At 38.0% G+C, this 17,692-nt stretch overlaps 1 protein-coding gene across 1 annotated transcript in view; it reads left to right on the forward strand.

The window, feature by feature from the left end:
* The first annotated feature begins 6,265 nt into the window (after window positions 1–6,265).
* The window catches only part of CSRNP3 (cysteine and serine rich nuclear protein 3), a 71,727-nt gene continuing 60,300 nt past the window's right edge, over window positions 6,266–17,692 (forward strand). The window contains exon 1 of the mRNA XM_074145529.1: window positions 6,266–6,413. Within this exon, the coding sequence (XP_074001630.1) occupies window positions 6,266–6,413 (148 nt within the window). The remainder of the gene's footprint in view (window positions 6,414–17,692) is intronic.

Below are 17,692 nucleotides of genomic sequence, written 5' to 3' on the forward strand. Positions count from 1 at the left end.
TTGCAAGCATTCATGCAAATGGATTTTTGTCTGCATTAATGTAGTCCTTTACATGAACAGTCATTTTCATAAGCAAATGATATTCTTTGTGAGTGGTGTTGTCATTGTAGATGCTTTTGGTTTTGATTATTCCCACCCCTCCCCCCCATTTAAAACTGTCAGTTACACAAAGAGCAAAATAATTAAGTGCAATATGTGGAACCAAGCAAACACCTTGATTAGTTCATGACCATCTTTGCTGCTGACATTTATTCAGCAGGTAAGAAAAATGTCTTTAAAAAAATCAAGCTTTGTTTGCAAGCTAAGAATAAGACCTGAATTCAAAAAGAATATTAATCACAACAAATAATCCAAACATCTCTGCTTGTGAGCATCAATATTCATGATTTAACTGTGAAATTATTTGCCAAGTCTCCCTAGCATGTTATAGTACATGCTGACTGGCCGGTAGGTGGGAGTTGTTTGTGATGAATACTTTGCAGTAATGTTTTATGTTAACATCTGTTTTCTGCATCCTCCTGTTCAGTTTGCAGTCTTTTGCATAGAAGTTTTTTTTTTTTTTTTTTTGTTCGGAAGCAACAGATATTTGCTACTACAGACTTTATCTAAATTTTTGCGTACTTTCAGCTGGGGTGTTTGAGACAAGACAAAATGCTGTGTGACTCATAGGTCAAGTCTTTGTTTGATGCCTGCCCTTTTATTTTTGTTTTTTATTTTCGGGTAAGAATTTTTTTCCAGGTAGATTTTATCACGATATATGATCAGCTCTCAAGAAGGAATTAGTACAAAATAAGGTTTCATAAATGAATGAAGGAAGCAATTAATTGGATTTCCCCCCCACCCCCCCAAATGCCAATGTGTTCTTGGACTTTTTCTCTTGTTTTTCCTGAGCTTTAGTCAATAACTGATTCCTGCAGAGAGGCTTTGCTCTAAATCATGAGGATATATAATCTGAGGCAGGGTCCTATTTTATTATTTCATACCTGTTTTGTTATGTTTCCTGCATATGGTACATACTTATGTTTATGTCTTCACAGGTATGTTCCATACCTGTTCAATTTCCTGTGTATCAGCTATATACTGTAATGCCAAATTTTGCAGAACAGTCATTTATTTCAAGATTTTAACGAGGATGAAAATGTCTTTGGATTTGTCTTTGTCACTGCACAAATATTTTGTTGATTCCATATTTCCATATTGCAGCTTGTTGTCTGTTTTATTAATATCTTTTAGCACATTTCAAAGCAATAGCTGAGGTGCTTTTACCTCTCCCTGTAGCGCCTATCTGGTGTGGTCCTGGTGCTTTTGTTCTGTGGATTTTTTTGTTTGTTTGTTTTACTTTTTTCTGTCCATGGCTGTCAATGAAATGCTGAGGATGTGGCAACTTAGGTTTTGTAGAGCAAGTTTGGCAGTGTATGTTATGGAAAAGAAGCTTCTGCTGGGAGCACAGGTGGTGCACTGTCACCCTGCCCCTCCACTCTAATTCTAACACTGCTCTTTTGGGCCTTTTCACTGGGATTTGGAGATGCATGTTTTCTGAAGGACCACTGCAAGGAGATTGTTACCATGGTTTTCTAAAATTTCCAGCCTTTTCAGGTACAAGAGAAAAATCAATACAGCCAGGCTTTTACATTATTTTACTTTGTAAATTCTAGGTAGTATTGTGACTGTTATAAATACATTCCCCACATTTACATGGGATTTTTGTCTTCTAGTAATAACGCGTTGCCTCTGAACTTTTAAAATGTGTGGTGCCTGCCAATTATCTAGCATCCTAGCAAGGCAAAGCCTGTTGCCATGGAGCTTTGAGGAGGACTTGCTTCACCAGTCAGTGTACCTGCAGCTGGAGAACTGGTTAAATGATCTCTTTGTGGGAGTAGTTTCTTCAGGGTGAAGGAAAACTAAGAAAGAAAGGAGAAAAAATGGATGGGGGGGTGTTTAAGAAAGATATATCCTTCTCCCAGCCCACATCTATCATATATTTATGCTGTGGCAAGTTGCCATTTCTTTGAAGAATCCTTAACTATGTCAGGCAGTTGGCATTTGACCTCACAACAGTGTGCATGACTGATTTTCCTTGCTTTAATACTGTTCCCTCTGTTTCAATTTTGTTTTGCTTTGCTGTGGATTATTGCCACGTTAGCATGGTGAGGAGCATGGCAGAGGACGATGTATCACAATGCTGTGTGACGACATTTTGTTGTGAAGGATGCATCAACAAACCGGAAAGCCTCTAGTGCCAGCTTGTTACTCAGTTGTGTGAATCAGTAGGATGCTGCTCCAAATCAATCTTAGCTACTAGACAGCTATTTAATAATTATGCTGAAAGGTCTGAACTTTTCAAGCCAACTTTCTCCTGTTTTCACCTGAACTGACAGTTCTATCTCTAACTGTAATGGGTAGCTGTTTTTCAGTCATTGCCTCTGGAGGCTGAATCTCACTGGTGTCTGACTAAAAGTCCAAGAATATTGACTTACCACACTGTGCATTTGTTTTTCTTAGTTGTGTGATGTTGTTTATTCCTATAGTCAGTCCTGGACTTTTGTGCACTGGATTCTATGCAGAAGTACACACATTTGTTCATTTTTCTTCAGATTATATATATTGCTATAGCACTTCTGTGTGTTTGAGGTTATTCCCATCCTATAAGATGTACTGTCTTGCATGCCATAAGTGACTTCTGTGTTAGCAAAATTGTACCACTGTGTAATTGTATTACCCTTATGATTCCTGTTACTAGATGTGGGGTTTATTTATAGTTTTATTTTCCATTCATGTATTGAAAATTTGTCTTGTGTATGTCTTTGGTGCCTTGACCCCTAAAGCTGTAAAGTCTTCAGATGACTTTGGATTCTTTGTGACTGCAGTTGCTTCAGTTTGATTCCCCTGAATTTACTGATCATTAAATTAGTAATTATTAATTCTGAAATTACTGATTCAGTTCGTAGCTATGGTGCAGGAAAAAGACAGTTCAATTTGAGTTCTCTGTCCTGGTTCCCTGATTCTGGACTTAAGGAACCTTTAGAGGTATCACAAACTCCATGGCCTCGTTGTTAGAAGTTTGACTGCTGCTTATTCTTGTTGGTCTCTGTCTTCCACTGGGATATATCACATCATCAACAGAGAGTGCAAAATAATGCCTTCATAAACAGTATTGGATTCTGTGTACGCTTATCATCTCCTTGTTCCTGGAGGTGTGGATCTCACTCGGGTACTATAGGACACCTATGTAAACAAGGCGTGGGTTAAATGTATCAGAACATGCCTCATGTGCTACTGTGCAGATGTGCCTCTTTCTGAAGAATATTGGCTTATGGAGCAGCAGCTGTTTATACAGATGTTATTCTAAAGGGATCTCCTGCTGGTACGTAGTGTGTACAAACAGTTTTAGATACTCTTTAATCTATCTCTGTGATAGCCAAGCTCTTGAGTAATGGAAGTGTCTTCTTTCCCTTGTGTAGCGTTTTCCCGGGGAGACTTGATAGCGGAGAGACTAAAATCAACAGATCTCAGGCAAGTGGCAATGCCGGAATTTTATCACAACTACTTGGTCAAACAACCTTCTTGATAGTGTTCCTCGAAAACATTCAGAACAAAAATTAGGCAACAGTGATACTAAATATATATCATGGATAGCTATGTCTTCTTTGTGTGTTGTGGTGATACTCAGGTTCTGCAGTATTCCCATACCTCCTGTCTGTCCTTGATCAGCAAGCTGGGTGTAGAGGTAACCTGTATGCCACTTCCAAGGATCCTGGGAAGCATTTGTTATGGTTCATTATATAAATCTTCTTAATGAAATGGCTTTGCTACTACCAGGTCATGACACTTGGTGCAAACGTAGGCTATGCTAAATGCAAACAAATTTAAAACCCTTTAGTGCGAAAAATATTTGTTTCTGCTACTAGCTGTAAACAGTTCTGGGTATTGAGACTGTCACTATCTGCAAAGACTTTACTGATGCTGAAGATAGCATGTTAGTCATCCAGTCGCTGTTTGGTATACTTGGAGAAGACAATGTCTGACAAAAGGGCTTTTGTCTGGAAATCATCTCAGGTTATGAAATTAGTTCTTGCTCTCTGACAGTCTGCATTCTAATAATGATTGCAGCTATTAGGTTTGCCTTGTGATGCAGTTATGACTGAGGTTCTTTGGACCTGGAACTTTACAACTCCTGTAGCTACAATTTCAATGGGCTCGGACATGGATTTGACCTAGGTCTCACTTGTACGATAAACTCTTTGTCAGCCCATTTATCGCTCTCTTCACTGAGATGTTTGAGTGTAAGCATTTTCTTTCTCACACTCCAGCTGCTTCTTTACCCTCTTCTGCAGTCAAGCTATAATCCTGTGGTTTTGATATTGCAGGCTGTTGCCATGGAAATAATGGTGATTTCACAATTTCAGTGCTGTAAGCACTGCAGGAGGCAGTGGAAAAAGTGGTTGGCAAGAGATTCAGCGAGAACATGGGGGACAGGTCAGAGTTGTTTCTGAACCTGTTTTTTTGGGAAGGTTCTGCCCCCTCTTTACTATTTCGGGGGTTAAGTGTATGTGTGTGTGTATGTGTCTTGTTCACTTCTCTCTCACGTTTTTTGCAAAGGTTATTACAGAGTGATGCTAAACGCTCCTTTCCTTGTCCTCAGAATAAAAATACAATGCTTTCTTTGCAGCTTATAGTAATTCATTTTTGGACAAAAGGGCAAAGGTTGAGATCTAAGCACGTTCTGTGTAAGTCATGTCCTTAGCCAGAAGAAACCCCTTTCAGGAAAATGTTTGGGTTTTTTTGTAAATAGTAAAACAAGCTGAGAACATCATGACAGGCATATGCATTTAAATCTGTCTGTGTGACTGACAGTATTAAAACCTAATATATTCATTATTTAATTTTTAGTGTGCTCTGCATACAAACAAGTTTGGTGCTGAAGTTCATCTTATGCAGCATCTGTTCTTAGCATTATGTTGTGATCTATACTGAAATCTTTTCTCTAAATTAGATATATCCGTAAAGGTAGAATGAAACTTACTAGAGGAAATCAGCTTTGTTATAAAATGAATTGAACTGGCAGCTTAACAAGCTGAAGGCAAGTGGCATTCAGAAGAATGAGAATTTTTGATACTATACGCTTGAAAGCATCAAACAGCAGCCTTTTTTCCCCAGCTATTTACAGCAACATTCCACTGATTAGTGTAGTCAGAGAGTAGATATTATCTGTAACTTTTAAATTAAGATCTTAGAATTAATTTTCAGTCTTCAGTAGGATGTAATCAGTAACGATGGTGACAGTAAAATTTAAGATCTTTTTTAATTAAAGATAGGCTGAAACAATTTTTTCTCTGTCGGATGCATTAAAATGATATAGGATTTGCTTTAAAAATATTTTGATCTTTTTTGGCTTGGTAGTCCATAAAAGGAGATAAAAAGATCAGCTGTTAAATGTGAAACGGAAACAATAAGGAGTGTTCACCATCACTCTGGCTTTGTTTGACAGTGTTATTAGGAAGCCAAGTTCATAAGGATGGATTCAGTCCCTTGATACTTTACTTGTGTGAATGGAAATAGTCTATGTGTGTGCCCAGTAGTTGTATCTGGATTTCAAAAAAGCTCTGCAAGAAACTTATGCAAATTAAAATGACAAAATGAGCCAGAACCGTGTTTGCAGGACCTGTCCTGAAAAGATGCCAAGTATCTCATGCTCTCAAATCTAATTGAGAATGTGGGCATTTGGTAGTAGAGTATTACATAAATCAGACCTTTAAAATAAATCAAAAGGGAGAACATTTTCTTTCTGAATTATATTTCTTAGTGAAAAGTGATTTTTGTCATGTAATGTTTCTTGATGCCAAGTAAGATTTTGTTGTAGAAAGGTGTGTTTCCACTGAATTATGTTGGATTATATATACTTCATACTTGCCCCAAATTTACTGCATAACTGAAATATTTAATTTTTTTTTTTATGCAAGAGATTGGCTATAGAATTTTGTCTGCAGTGGTAGAACACAGATAGCAGTTGCCTTCTGTCTTAAGAAGAAAAGACTGCCTGTAAGAAAGTCAGTGAGATGATAAATATACTGATAAGTATTTTTGTCTTCTTCCTGGCGATGTTTAAAACTCTTGGTAAGGAGCCATTTAGCTACAGGTAGTAGTATCTGATTGATATATGAACTCCTTCATGATAAATGACTTCGAAGACCTGGACAGCAGGCAGGTGTTTCAGTGTCTCATTGCCTCTATCCCCATTACAGGTGCATGTGACAGCATTGCAGTGATGAGTGGGATTTTAAAGAGGAAGTTTGAAGAAGTTGATGGCACCTCACCTTGTTCCTGTGTGTGGGAATCGGATGATGACATTTCTAGCAGTGAAAGTGCTGATAGTGGAAGTAATGTCCACCCATCCACTTCTAATCATTTTACTCGTAAGTACTAAAGTGGTGTGTAAGGCACGATACTTGTTTTTATACAAGCTAAGAAAGGTTCGTCTTACTTGGAAGAAATACAGTGTAGACTATCTGCTTTCATTTTGAAGTATTTTTTCTGTTTTATTACGTTTAAATGTTGACACCATGAGGAACTACTTCTTTTTTGAAAAATAACTATTTCCTCTAGTAGTTGTTTATGTAAAAATTTGTGTGCCAGAGTGAGTTTCAGAGGAAACTCCACTTTAATACTATATCATTTATATAGAGATTGTGTGAAATGTTTTGGATATATAGGACACCATCTTCCATTTTGGGTGATGATTTGGGGGAAGAAGAAAAATAGACAGTAACAAAGCTTGAAGGCTATTGCTTCTGCTTGGCCCTGTGTGCCTGGAGTTGAGAGTAGCCTGCACCATCTGTGGCAGAATAGCTGATCTCTCTGCTCATTCGTCCTGCCACCTGAGCCAATGCAACCACACAGCCCTCAGTCCTCAGTTTGGCAAACGCAAGTGCAGAGTTGTGTACCTGGGAAGGGAAGAGGCCCTTGCAATGATACAGGCTGGGACTGACTGGCTGGGGAGCAGCTCTGCAGAAAAGGCACTGGGGGGTCTTGGCAGACAGGCAGCAAGGGGAACATGGGTGAGCAGTGTGCCCTGGCAGCCAAGAAGGGCAACTGCCTCCTGGGCTGCGTGAACAGAAGCAGAGCGAGGTAAGTGACTGTCCACCTGAGCACTCATTAGCCTGTACCTAGAATACTGTTGTCCAGGTTTGGCCCCCTCAATGCAAGAAAGACATTGATAAAGTGGAGCAAGTTCAGCGGAAGGTCACCAAGACAATGAGGGGGCTGGAGCATTCGCCCTGTGAGGAGGGACTGAGGGACCTGACCTTGTTCAGCCTGGAGAAGGGAAGGGTTTGGGGGAAGTTGGTAGAAATAACCATGCAGTACCTATGAGGAGCTTATGCAAAATGTAGGCAGGCTCTTCCCAGTGGTCTGTGACAGGAGAGTGAGACACAATGGATGTAGATTGAAACAAGAGATGTTCTGACTGAATGAAAGCAGAAACTTCTCACCATGAGGGCGGCCAGGCACTGGAACGCGTTGCCCGGAGAGGATGTGTAGTCTCTGTCCTTGCAGGTTCTCAAGACAGACCTAACTGGCTAAAGCTGTAAGCAGCCTGGTCTGATATCCTAGCTGACCTTGCTTTGAGGAGGAGGTTGGTCTAAAGACCTGCTGAAATCCTTTCCAACCTGAATTATTTTGTGGTTTTATGGCTTTTGTGCATCAGAGATTGAGGGAGAGCTAAAGTAGCACTGCTCGTTCTTGTTCCAGAACCGAGTTCATTGGTAAGCAGAGAGTGGTAGCAGCAAGTAGGTGTCCAGAAGCAGTTTTTACAGTGCTGTGAAACCTTGACGAGGCTGCTTTTGGGCCTGTTCCGATAAGTCTGTAGAGAACTGTGTTTTGCTTCATCAATTTACTAGCTCAGGTCTCTGCTAGCTCTGGGATCTATTTGCCACTTTCCCCTGCCAAACGTGTGTGTACATCCCATGTTCTGATTTGATATTCTCAGTTTTGCTGCCTCACCTCTGTGAGTGCAAATGGCAGCCAGTACTGAGTGGTTTTGAAAAGCCCAGATTTTTTGTAGGCTTCTTGCTGAATTTAGAGTTCTAGTGGGAAGAACAGAAACTGTGATGATTTGAGACGCAGGTAGATGTGAGCTGTCCTCTCCCCCTCCCCAGCTCATTACCCTGCTTTGATTGTGTTTGAGGCTCTGGCTGTTGGCTCTTGAACTCTCCAAATTTAGCAATGGGATTTTTGGCCTGGAATTTCTTCCATTTGGCAGTCTGTCAGCGCTTTTGTCTACTGAATAGGCTTCAGGACGTGATGCAGATACGTTTATTTTGCTTAGCTTTCACTTGGTTTCCATTTTTGTGGTGTTTTTTTTTGTTTGGGGTTTTAATTTGGTTTTTCCACTTTCATTGTTTCATTCTTGACAAAGCCACAACCTATTTACTCATGTTTCTGTAGGCAATGGCAATACTTTTCTAATGCAGCTGTCTAGGTATATACTTTGTAAGATTTTTGTGGGAAAAAAATCCCAAAACATCCCTGACTGCTTTGACAGCAGACTTAATAAATCACAAAGTAAATAAACAAGTTTCAGTGGTTTTGTAAAGCAGAAATAAACAGCAAGATTGAATTTAAGGAGCTTGGCTCTCCATAGCTGAACCTCATATATTTAGCGGTGTCAAAATAGAACCCACATCTTGTTTTTACAGTGGTGCTTATATAAGGTGGTGAAGAATCAGACCTGTAGCCCAAGAAAATGTAACATTTCATGTAAATTAGCTGGGGAATTTGTTGCTATTTTCCTGTTTGTTACCTCAAAATTTGGCAATTCCTATATGTTTTATTTTCCCAATTTTACTTGTATCTGTGTTTTTTTTGGAAGTATGCTTTTATATTTTTCTAGGGAGAATGTGTTTATTGGGATGTTTACTGCAATAGATTACTACTTACTACAGGTTTTTCAGAGGATCTAGAATTGCATATTTTGTATCAGAACTCACTTAATTTCAATGAATTACTGGTAGTAGTGGTTTTCAGATTCCTGTTGTCTGTTGTTGTTATTTTCTATTAGTTGTCAACTTCTGCAAAACCCAAACGAAAAATTTATTAACAGCCCAAAGTCTCTAGATGTAAAATGAAAATCCATAAGAATATTAGAATATTTGCAAATAAAGATTATTTGTGTAAGCCAGTTTTAGGATTGAGTTGCATCATGTTTGAACACAGGGCAAAACATGAAAACACACCTTTCTGTTGCAGACAACTCTGTCCTCACTAGCATATTGTTATACACGTAACAGCAGGCTTTTAGAATATGTAAGATGTTTACTCTGGCCTCATCTGAGATCTTCTTTCCTCCTCAGCCCTCTTTATGCAGTAAAGTGTTTGTTGCATACACGTGTTCCCTGAAGTCTGGGCTCCTACTGTGTGCCCACAGCTACTCTGCTGTTCAGAAAAATCTAAAAAGATTCATATAAATTCTTCTCACTCTTCTTTATCAATACATGTGCAGATTCATTGACTTCTCCAAGGGGCTGCTGAGACACACAACAGCAATCTAAAAAATCCTCTATTATGCTATGAGCTCCAGTAATCCCTGTCAGTACACAGTAATTCTTTGTGATAGTGGAACGTAATATTATAACAGTATTTTATAAGTGGCATGTACATTAAGACTGTTGGTAATAATTCTCAACAATTTACATTTATTTTTGAATAAAACATGCTATATATGTAACGATTAATGTTGGGCATATCCAAATCAGTTAAATGATTACAGAAGCATTATATCGCTTTCATTTCCTCAGTGGCATCCATGGGAACGAATGTGCCTTTTTCAATAAATAAAGGTCTGTGGGCATGTGTACACGTGTGCATATGTTTAAAGCTTGAAAAAAGCATAACTATATATGTGTGTATATATATGTAATTTGAAAAAGCCTATATATGTATTTGTGTACATACATATGTACACAAAGTGCAGTAAATGTGGTAATGGCATACAGAAATTTTGAAGGATATTTTAAATGTAAAGCTTGTGACAGAACGCCACAGAACAGAAGACAGGAGTGAGAAGCTACAGGGTTTTATACATGTTGTTGACTAGGTTCCCAGTCACGGTAACTGAAGAAATGTATCTGTCTCTGTCCCCCTAAGGGTTAGGGATTTGTGTGCATCGGGCACTTGTCTTCCAGTTAGAAGCCTGCACGATATATGCAGGAAACAGATTAATTTATGCTGTTCTTGTTAGGGGAGGTGATTTGTGCTCGTTTCTTTGTTCCTTGAAGAAAGTTTATTCTTTCAGTCATGGATTGTTTGCTAATCATCTCGCTGGAATCAGCGTTTCACTTTGTTTTAAATCAGAATTTTTTTCCTATACTCATGATTAGGGAAGTTGACAGGTGAATTTGTGCTGGCCCAAACTTTATCTCAGGTGCAACTGGAAAGTTTCTCTAATTTATGTCAGTTAACCTTCTGTGGATTGCTGAAGCGTGTTACAGAACAACTATGCTCACTCCTGCCATTAGGTATAGTTCTTAAGCAAGGCATAGAGGAGGGGCTGTCAGTGAAGTTGTTCAACAGGTCTGGAAACTGCTAGATGCAAGCATTATAAAGCAGCATTTTATATTTAAGAAAAATTCTAGGAAAGCATAGGGAACACCAGTACCTGTTTGATCTTTATTCAAAGTATGTGTACCTACTTATTTGAAAGAATAAATTAAAGCTACAGAATGAAAAATATGTCCTAAGGAAACTAGCTGAAAACCAAAAATGTCACTTAAATTTCTCCATGAAACTTGATTCAAGACTTCTGAATTTTTATTTATTTAATTATTATTATTTTTTTTTTTTTTAAGATCTGAATACTTTTATATTCACATAAGAACCTGAAATAATGTTTAGCTCAGAGCTGGACCACCTTGGGTTGGGGCAGAGGCCTGCAGATTATACTTCTTTTCCTGAACAGCATACGTAAGAGACAGAAACTAATGGCAATGTGATTTGCCTCGATTTAAAATGCCAAAAATGGGATCTTGGGAATACTGCGAACACTGACCAAAAGTCCCTCCAGGGTATCTCAGACAGATAATCAAAGAAATTCAGTCCCCTTAAGCAGAGTCTTGTACTGAATGTTCTGGGAAGGGTCTGTATGCTGTTAATGTAGCCAATGTAAAGAGCAGGAGTAATAAATACTGTTATTTTCCAGTCTCTGACTGGATTATTAAAAACAATTGTTATAAGATTCTTTGTTAGATTTGGGGAACTGCTTGACTGCCTAGTCAAAATCACTGAAGTATTTCCAGCATGAAAACCTGAGCCAGCAGACATTTTCCATTATCCTGTTATGTCATGACTGACTTCAGTTTTTACAGTTTCTATGGCAACCGTGATTTTTGATTGGTACAGTGCTAAAAGAATTTTTTTGGACTGTACAGTATTTTTCCATCAAAGGAGTAGAGTGAAAACATCAAGATGCTTTTTGCTAATCAGTATTGTAATTGAATTGCTGCTTGAATGTGGATACCTGTTTGTGGCAGACTACACATACACTAATTTTTCAGATAGAACAGATGAGAAAATAGCCCTATTACAGTTGACAAATAACTTCCTGGAAAATTAATGATAAATTATATTTACAATTTAAAACATTCTTATTTTTCACATCATGTAGGTACTTACATTCCCATGTTAATCCTTAAAGAAATGTATTTATCAAGACATGGCTCAGAGCAACACACCAGGTTGTTTTCTGAGATTCTTTGGCAATTTTTACAAGTCATCAGCAAAATGGTACTTGGGAACTAATAATGGAATTTCATCAGGTCGGAGTCAGGAGAAAAAAAAAAAAGAGGAACAAGAACGTGACTTGCTGGATTATAAGAGAACAGAGAGAGGGGTCAGAATGCACAGCTAAACAGTTAGTGGTTACTGGGGAAATAGAGAGAGGAGCTAATAAAGAGCTGATCAGGGTGGGAAGATGGCTTGCTGTCATATATGAAAGAAAAGAGAGAAGGAGGTTCCATGAGACAAGAAGAGCTTGACAAGCAAGAGGGTGTTTTTCAGTAAGAGCAAGAAAGCAGTGGTAACAGATTTTACTTGGTAAATATGTCAGTTTGCAGAAAGGGCTACAGATTGGCTGGCTCATAACTGGGAAAAGAGGGAGGGCTAATGAACAGAATGAGAATGAGCCAGCTTATCAAGATCAAAGGAATTTAACGCTCCAGCAGTTTACAAATTCTTAGTCAGTGAAAGTGACTCATCCTTTTTCACTACATTGATGTGCGTGGAACATATTTCAAAAACACATTAGACAATTACTGGGAAATGTTGATTGGGATTCTATAACACTTCCGGATCGTTTCTGCATTTATTAGTTAAAGAAAAGCACCTTGCACTAAGAATATATCTATAAATCCTGGTCTGTATTCAGCAGTATGTACTGTCAGTGGGTCTGGAACCATCTTTTGCAGGCAAACCTGGGATCCCTAGTCCAGTATGATGTTAACGTGATGTATGAAATGATATTCGCTGATCAGCTGTTTGTGAGATTTGCTAGAAATTAAACATGATGGTTGGATTTTTTTCTTGATTTGTGATGCAGAATACAAATTAGATTCACAATTGAAATAGTATACCAGATTGAGTCTTAGCCACTAGTTTTAGACTTCTTATAGCAGTTGATCTCTCTAGATGCTATTACGATATGAAAATAATTTAAATAACTTTACAGTCTAATTTATAGACCTAGAATGTGAAGTTTCTTTTTTTTTTTTCTCACCTGTGACATATGCATGCAATTTTAGAAACACAAAATCATGACGACTATGGCTTTCTTGATAAGGAGTAATGTGCTTAAGCCCACAGTCTTTAAAATCCTTTCAGAAGTTCTTCTTTTCAGCTAAATTCTAGCTTGGATTTGAACTAGTCTTACCCAGCATCCTTTTCCAGAGAAACCATAGGGTTGGGATGTAGATTGGCTTTATTTTAGTGAAGATTTGCTCCACAGTCTTTGGCAAAAAAATACCAGAATTTTTAGATGTGTTTCTAAAGGAGAAACCTTAGATGTCTTGGCTACTCATAGTAGCTGTCCTGCTCTTCAGACATGAAGAAGCTTTATGACAACGTTTGGATACCAGTGAAAGCTGTGGGTGGCCTGATACTATTACATTAGCTTCTGTAGAGAAATCATTGATGAATCAAATCACAAAGGAGGAAAAAATGGATTTTTGTGTTACCAGTTTATAAATTCTAATAGGTTCATTTTTGTCTGAAAGATTTTCTTCATGCTTGCTTTCTCAAGACTGCTCTGTCCTAACACCAGTTTTTATTCCTAGTGAAAGTCCCACTGGCCCTTTGGCAGCTTTCTTTGAATTTGCTTTATGTGCTCTTACAAAGCAGATGGAGCTTCAGAAAGACTCTTATAATATCCTGTCTTATCTAGTACTGTGTTTTTTTTCATACGTTTAGTACATATTTTGGATTTTATACTGGTTTATAGCTTTTACTACCAGTCTTTAAAGATGTCTTTAATGATGTTTTGAAATTTAAAGCCAAGTTAGAATTAGCACTTTTAACAAACTATATTGTCTTATTGTCCATTACTGTAAACTTTATAATTAATTTCAGTGTGTACCACCCTCAATACACGAGCCATTGGGTGATGTTTTCTCCTTGCTGAACGCTGCTCTGCTGTTATTTGCTCACACAAGCAATTGATTTAGGAGCAGGCATGACACCAAAAGGACAATGACTTAAAGGTGCAGTTTCTACTCACAGTAGACCGTCTTTCAGAGGTTTTATATCCTGGTTTTTATTATGTCATTTGTGTTGTACTCAGACTTTTTGGCCCTGTTGGGCCTAGACTTGGACCTACTTAAGATGAAGGTCTGAATCTGCATGCAGAAAATACGGACAGACTTCCTCACTTCCTTTACAGTCTTAGAAGACAGCAAGCATATGGAATATACACAGAACTGTAGGGAGGAATGGATCCACGAAAATTACTGACCTGTGAGCAAAAACAATAAAGAACTTTGATTGAAACATTAGGGAAAAAGACAAGTATTCTGCCTTCTGGAGGCTATACTGGCGTATTGCTTTCTTCTTCCTCTGTAGACCAGCTTCATCTGCCACATGTATTATATATAGTCTTGCTGTTCACCGAGATGTCCTTGTGCTCATGGCAATCCTCTGGTGTGCACCAAGCATGAAGTGTGTTGAAGATCCTGATAACTTACAGGAATATAAAGAAACCGAGTATCAATCCCCCCCTCCCCCCCTCCCCCAAATGCTGTAGTGACATTTTCAGCTCCAGTTAGGAGAATATATACAAACTATTATTTCTTTGGAATTCATCAATTCCATGAAGTAAATAGTTACATGGATTGTTTGATTTTTGCTAAAGCTCTGATGGAAACCAGACAGCTTTCTCAAAACTTTCTCCATTCCATGGCAGCTTGTCTGGTTTGCTTCCCAGCAATCTTGCTGTGGTGTCTTGTGTTCATCTACCAGTGGTTTTGAGCTTGCAAGAGTTTAAAGCAAGTGAGGGAACATGATTCTTCATTGATGCTATTCAACTCTATTGATTATCATTCTTCTTTTCACTAAATGGCATAGAATCATAGGATCATTATGTTGGAAGAGACGTTGTTGGCGTTTTGGTTGTGTATGTGAATACTGATGCTACCCAACCACAATGTATTTGTAGCACTAATAGCATTAAGGTGTGTGGGTAGCATCCAGACCTCAAAGCTTATATTTCAGAGTTGATACCTGTAAAAAAAAAAAAACAAACCAAAACCCAAAAAACAAAACAAACAAACAAAAAAATCCAGCTGGTTTACTCCAAACTTGTGTAATAGTTAAATGACTGTTCTAAATGGGAAAACCAGTTAGCAATTCTCAAGGACATTGATTTGTCCTGTTATTTCCCAGTTCACTATCAAAGCCTATTAAGCGTCTTTTTGTAATGTGGAGTCTTTTGTATTTTAATGAATTCATCATCAACTATGTATGCCCCAGAGTAGTAGTGGTGAGAAAGGGATTTTCACCATTAGACTGACTGAAGACTATACGACTTCCTTCCAAGTGAGGCTTTAACTGTTATTATCTGTGGCTCCAGCCTTGTTACATGACTGGGTTTCACTGTGTACTTGTGTGCAAAATAATAACGTGCCAGCCCATTAACTCCCACTTGCAATGAATGAACTGAATACACCATCACAGAACTCACTGTTTGCTTATCAAAGACGGCTTAACCTGTGAGTGCTTTCTGAACTTCTGTATTACTGATTTTTAGTGGGTTGCTCTGTATAAATATAAATATTTTTCTTATTTGCAACTTCTTGTAAAGTTGATTGTCTCCATTTTGGAGACTCCAGGCTTGTGGTGCAGACAAAGAGTAGATTTTCAGTACTGAAAATTAGTTTTTGTGTGTTTCCAACTGGTTAGCTGATTAGTTTATCTACACAAGAATATTATGGGATACTTTTGAAAATGTTAAAGCAGGAGTTATGCTTGGAAGTAAACTAATGGCAGCTCCAAGCACTTATTTAGCTCTTCCTTATTTTAACTGAGGCATGGCTGCATTTGCACATCACCTGCTAGCAAAGAAAGGAGCCATAGACAGTGGTCATCTGTAGAGCTATAGTTCAGCAGTGGTTACTATGGAAACTGTACATGACCTACATTTTACCAAAAAGTGATAAAGTTTCTGTGATTATTTTCTTTTTTAAATGAAGCACACCTATTGATTTCAACTACTGTTTTTCATCTTTTACACGTTGTTTTACTCCATCAGTATTCTTAGTTTTGAGTGATTAGTGTGGAATGGATGTAAAAATCTTGGAGCAGAGATACCGTTTCATTGTTACACTACTATTTAAAATTAGTAGAAAGTGTCACCCTTGCTGTCATGTCTAATTGTATGTTCTTAGGAAGAAGGCAACACAATTTAATAAATTATAGTGTACATAATAATAATGTATTATTTATATTGCTACCAGTGTATGGTCTATAATGGCTTACAGCAGAAAGATAAATTCACAAGAATGAGCCTATTTGACTAACATTACGAGTCAGTAGGCTACGGTATGAATAAAGTTATTCAAACTATTGGACTTTGAGTAAGTATCAAAAATGCTTCTGGCTTTAGTAAATTCAGCTTGTCGTTGCCTTTAAGGAAGTGAGAATTTTCTCAAAAATTGAGAATACACTGCAGACACTGCTAGAGAAAAGAGCAGCCAGAAGAGAGGACAATGTGTGACATTTGAAATAAAGCTTCAGTTGGCATTTTAAAGATACATTTCTCACAATGAGATTAACATAGAAGGGTAAGTGTTGGGCTAGAGCACGTGTGTAATGAAGTCATTAAATGTTATGATTTGTCTAGAACTTTGGCTTGCAGATGAGCCAGGTCTGGATTTTCAGAAAATTTTGTTAAAATAGATTCTCAGAGAAAGGATTTATATTTACTTCTTTTTATTTGGGTGGCTTTGTTGGTATTTAGATAAAAACCAGCTTCTACTTTGAATTGTTTATTGCTCTTTGTAGTGTGAAGGAATATTTACTTTTACAGAAATTAAGGACAAAGAAAAGCTAAAATATAGACTTGTATTTTCCCTTACTACTTTATGGATCACCTGCTAATTACTGAACCCTCTCTCATAGCCATCAGAATCTATCATGACATTTGGTGGGATTACCAGAGGCTGAAGTGGGACTATACAGATCCATAATTGCCCGTATTTACAATCCTTCCTTGCTGTTCACGTGTACAAGATCATACGCATTCTGCAGCTGATGCTGAGCCACCTCCTGATTTCTTCTATATTTCCCACTTTATCTGCCCACGCATCTTTTGTAGCCCTGTTTATGGCTCTGAAGTTCATACAGCCTGCTCAGTTTGATGTGTCTGCATGGCATGCTATGCTCCATCACTTCAGTCATGTGTTACTAGGTTAGCTACCAACTCATTTGTTTGCATACCTCAAAAAATAAAACTTTTTTTGTTTGTTACCTTCTTAGTTGCTCCAGAAAGCTCAAGTTCTGTGCACTCTGTTCATCTGCCTGCACTGTGATAGATGCAAACAGCAGCAGTAGTATTGGCAAGAAATATTAACTACTTGTGTGAAACAGCCAATACTGACTGGTTTTGGGAATTGATCTCGTTTGCCTTTCTGATGCAGACTTTAATTATCACCTAAACTTCCTGTCTCATGATCAAAAAGTTTGTGTTCCCAAATTATTTTGATCCTAAAAAATCTTAAGCATGCCTTAAATAGCAATAGCAAGCGTTGCACCACTGATGCTCAAGATAATAGCAAAGACAGCATGTAGGAGTTGTACACCCAGAGAGTGATAGCCTGTGCTGAAGAAGGATATGAAAATTGCCAGAGGTCTAACTGGAGTCTGTACCAAAGCCTTTTCCTAATCGCATTGTTATGAACTAACTGTGAGCACAAAATACCTTCCAGGCACATTGGAAGTGTCTTGCTCCTGCTTCTGGCCATAAGCCTGTCTCTAGCTGTGCTCAATCTTCAGTGCCACAGAAGAAGGTGAAAAATGATCAGTCAAACTGTAGAAATGAGATTTCACATTAAAAAGTGTTGAAATGAATATTCCTTTCTGATCCTTTGCAAGTTGAGCTGAAATACTGAACCAAGATAAGATCCTGACGTTATTTTAAAGTGGGATCACAAGTGTTAGG

The sequence above is a fragment of the Numenius arquata genome, chromosome 3 (genome assembly GCF_964106895.1).
Source record: "Numenius arquata chromosome 3, bNumArq3.hap1.1, whole genome shotgun sequence".
NCBI classification, from domain to species: Eukaryota; Metazoa; Chordata; class Aves; order Charadriiformes; family Scolopacidae; genus Numenius; species Numenius arquata.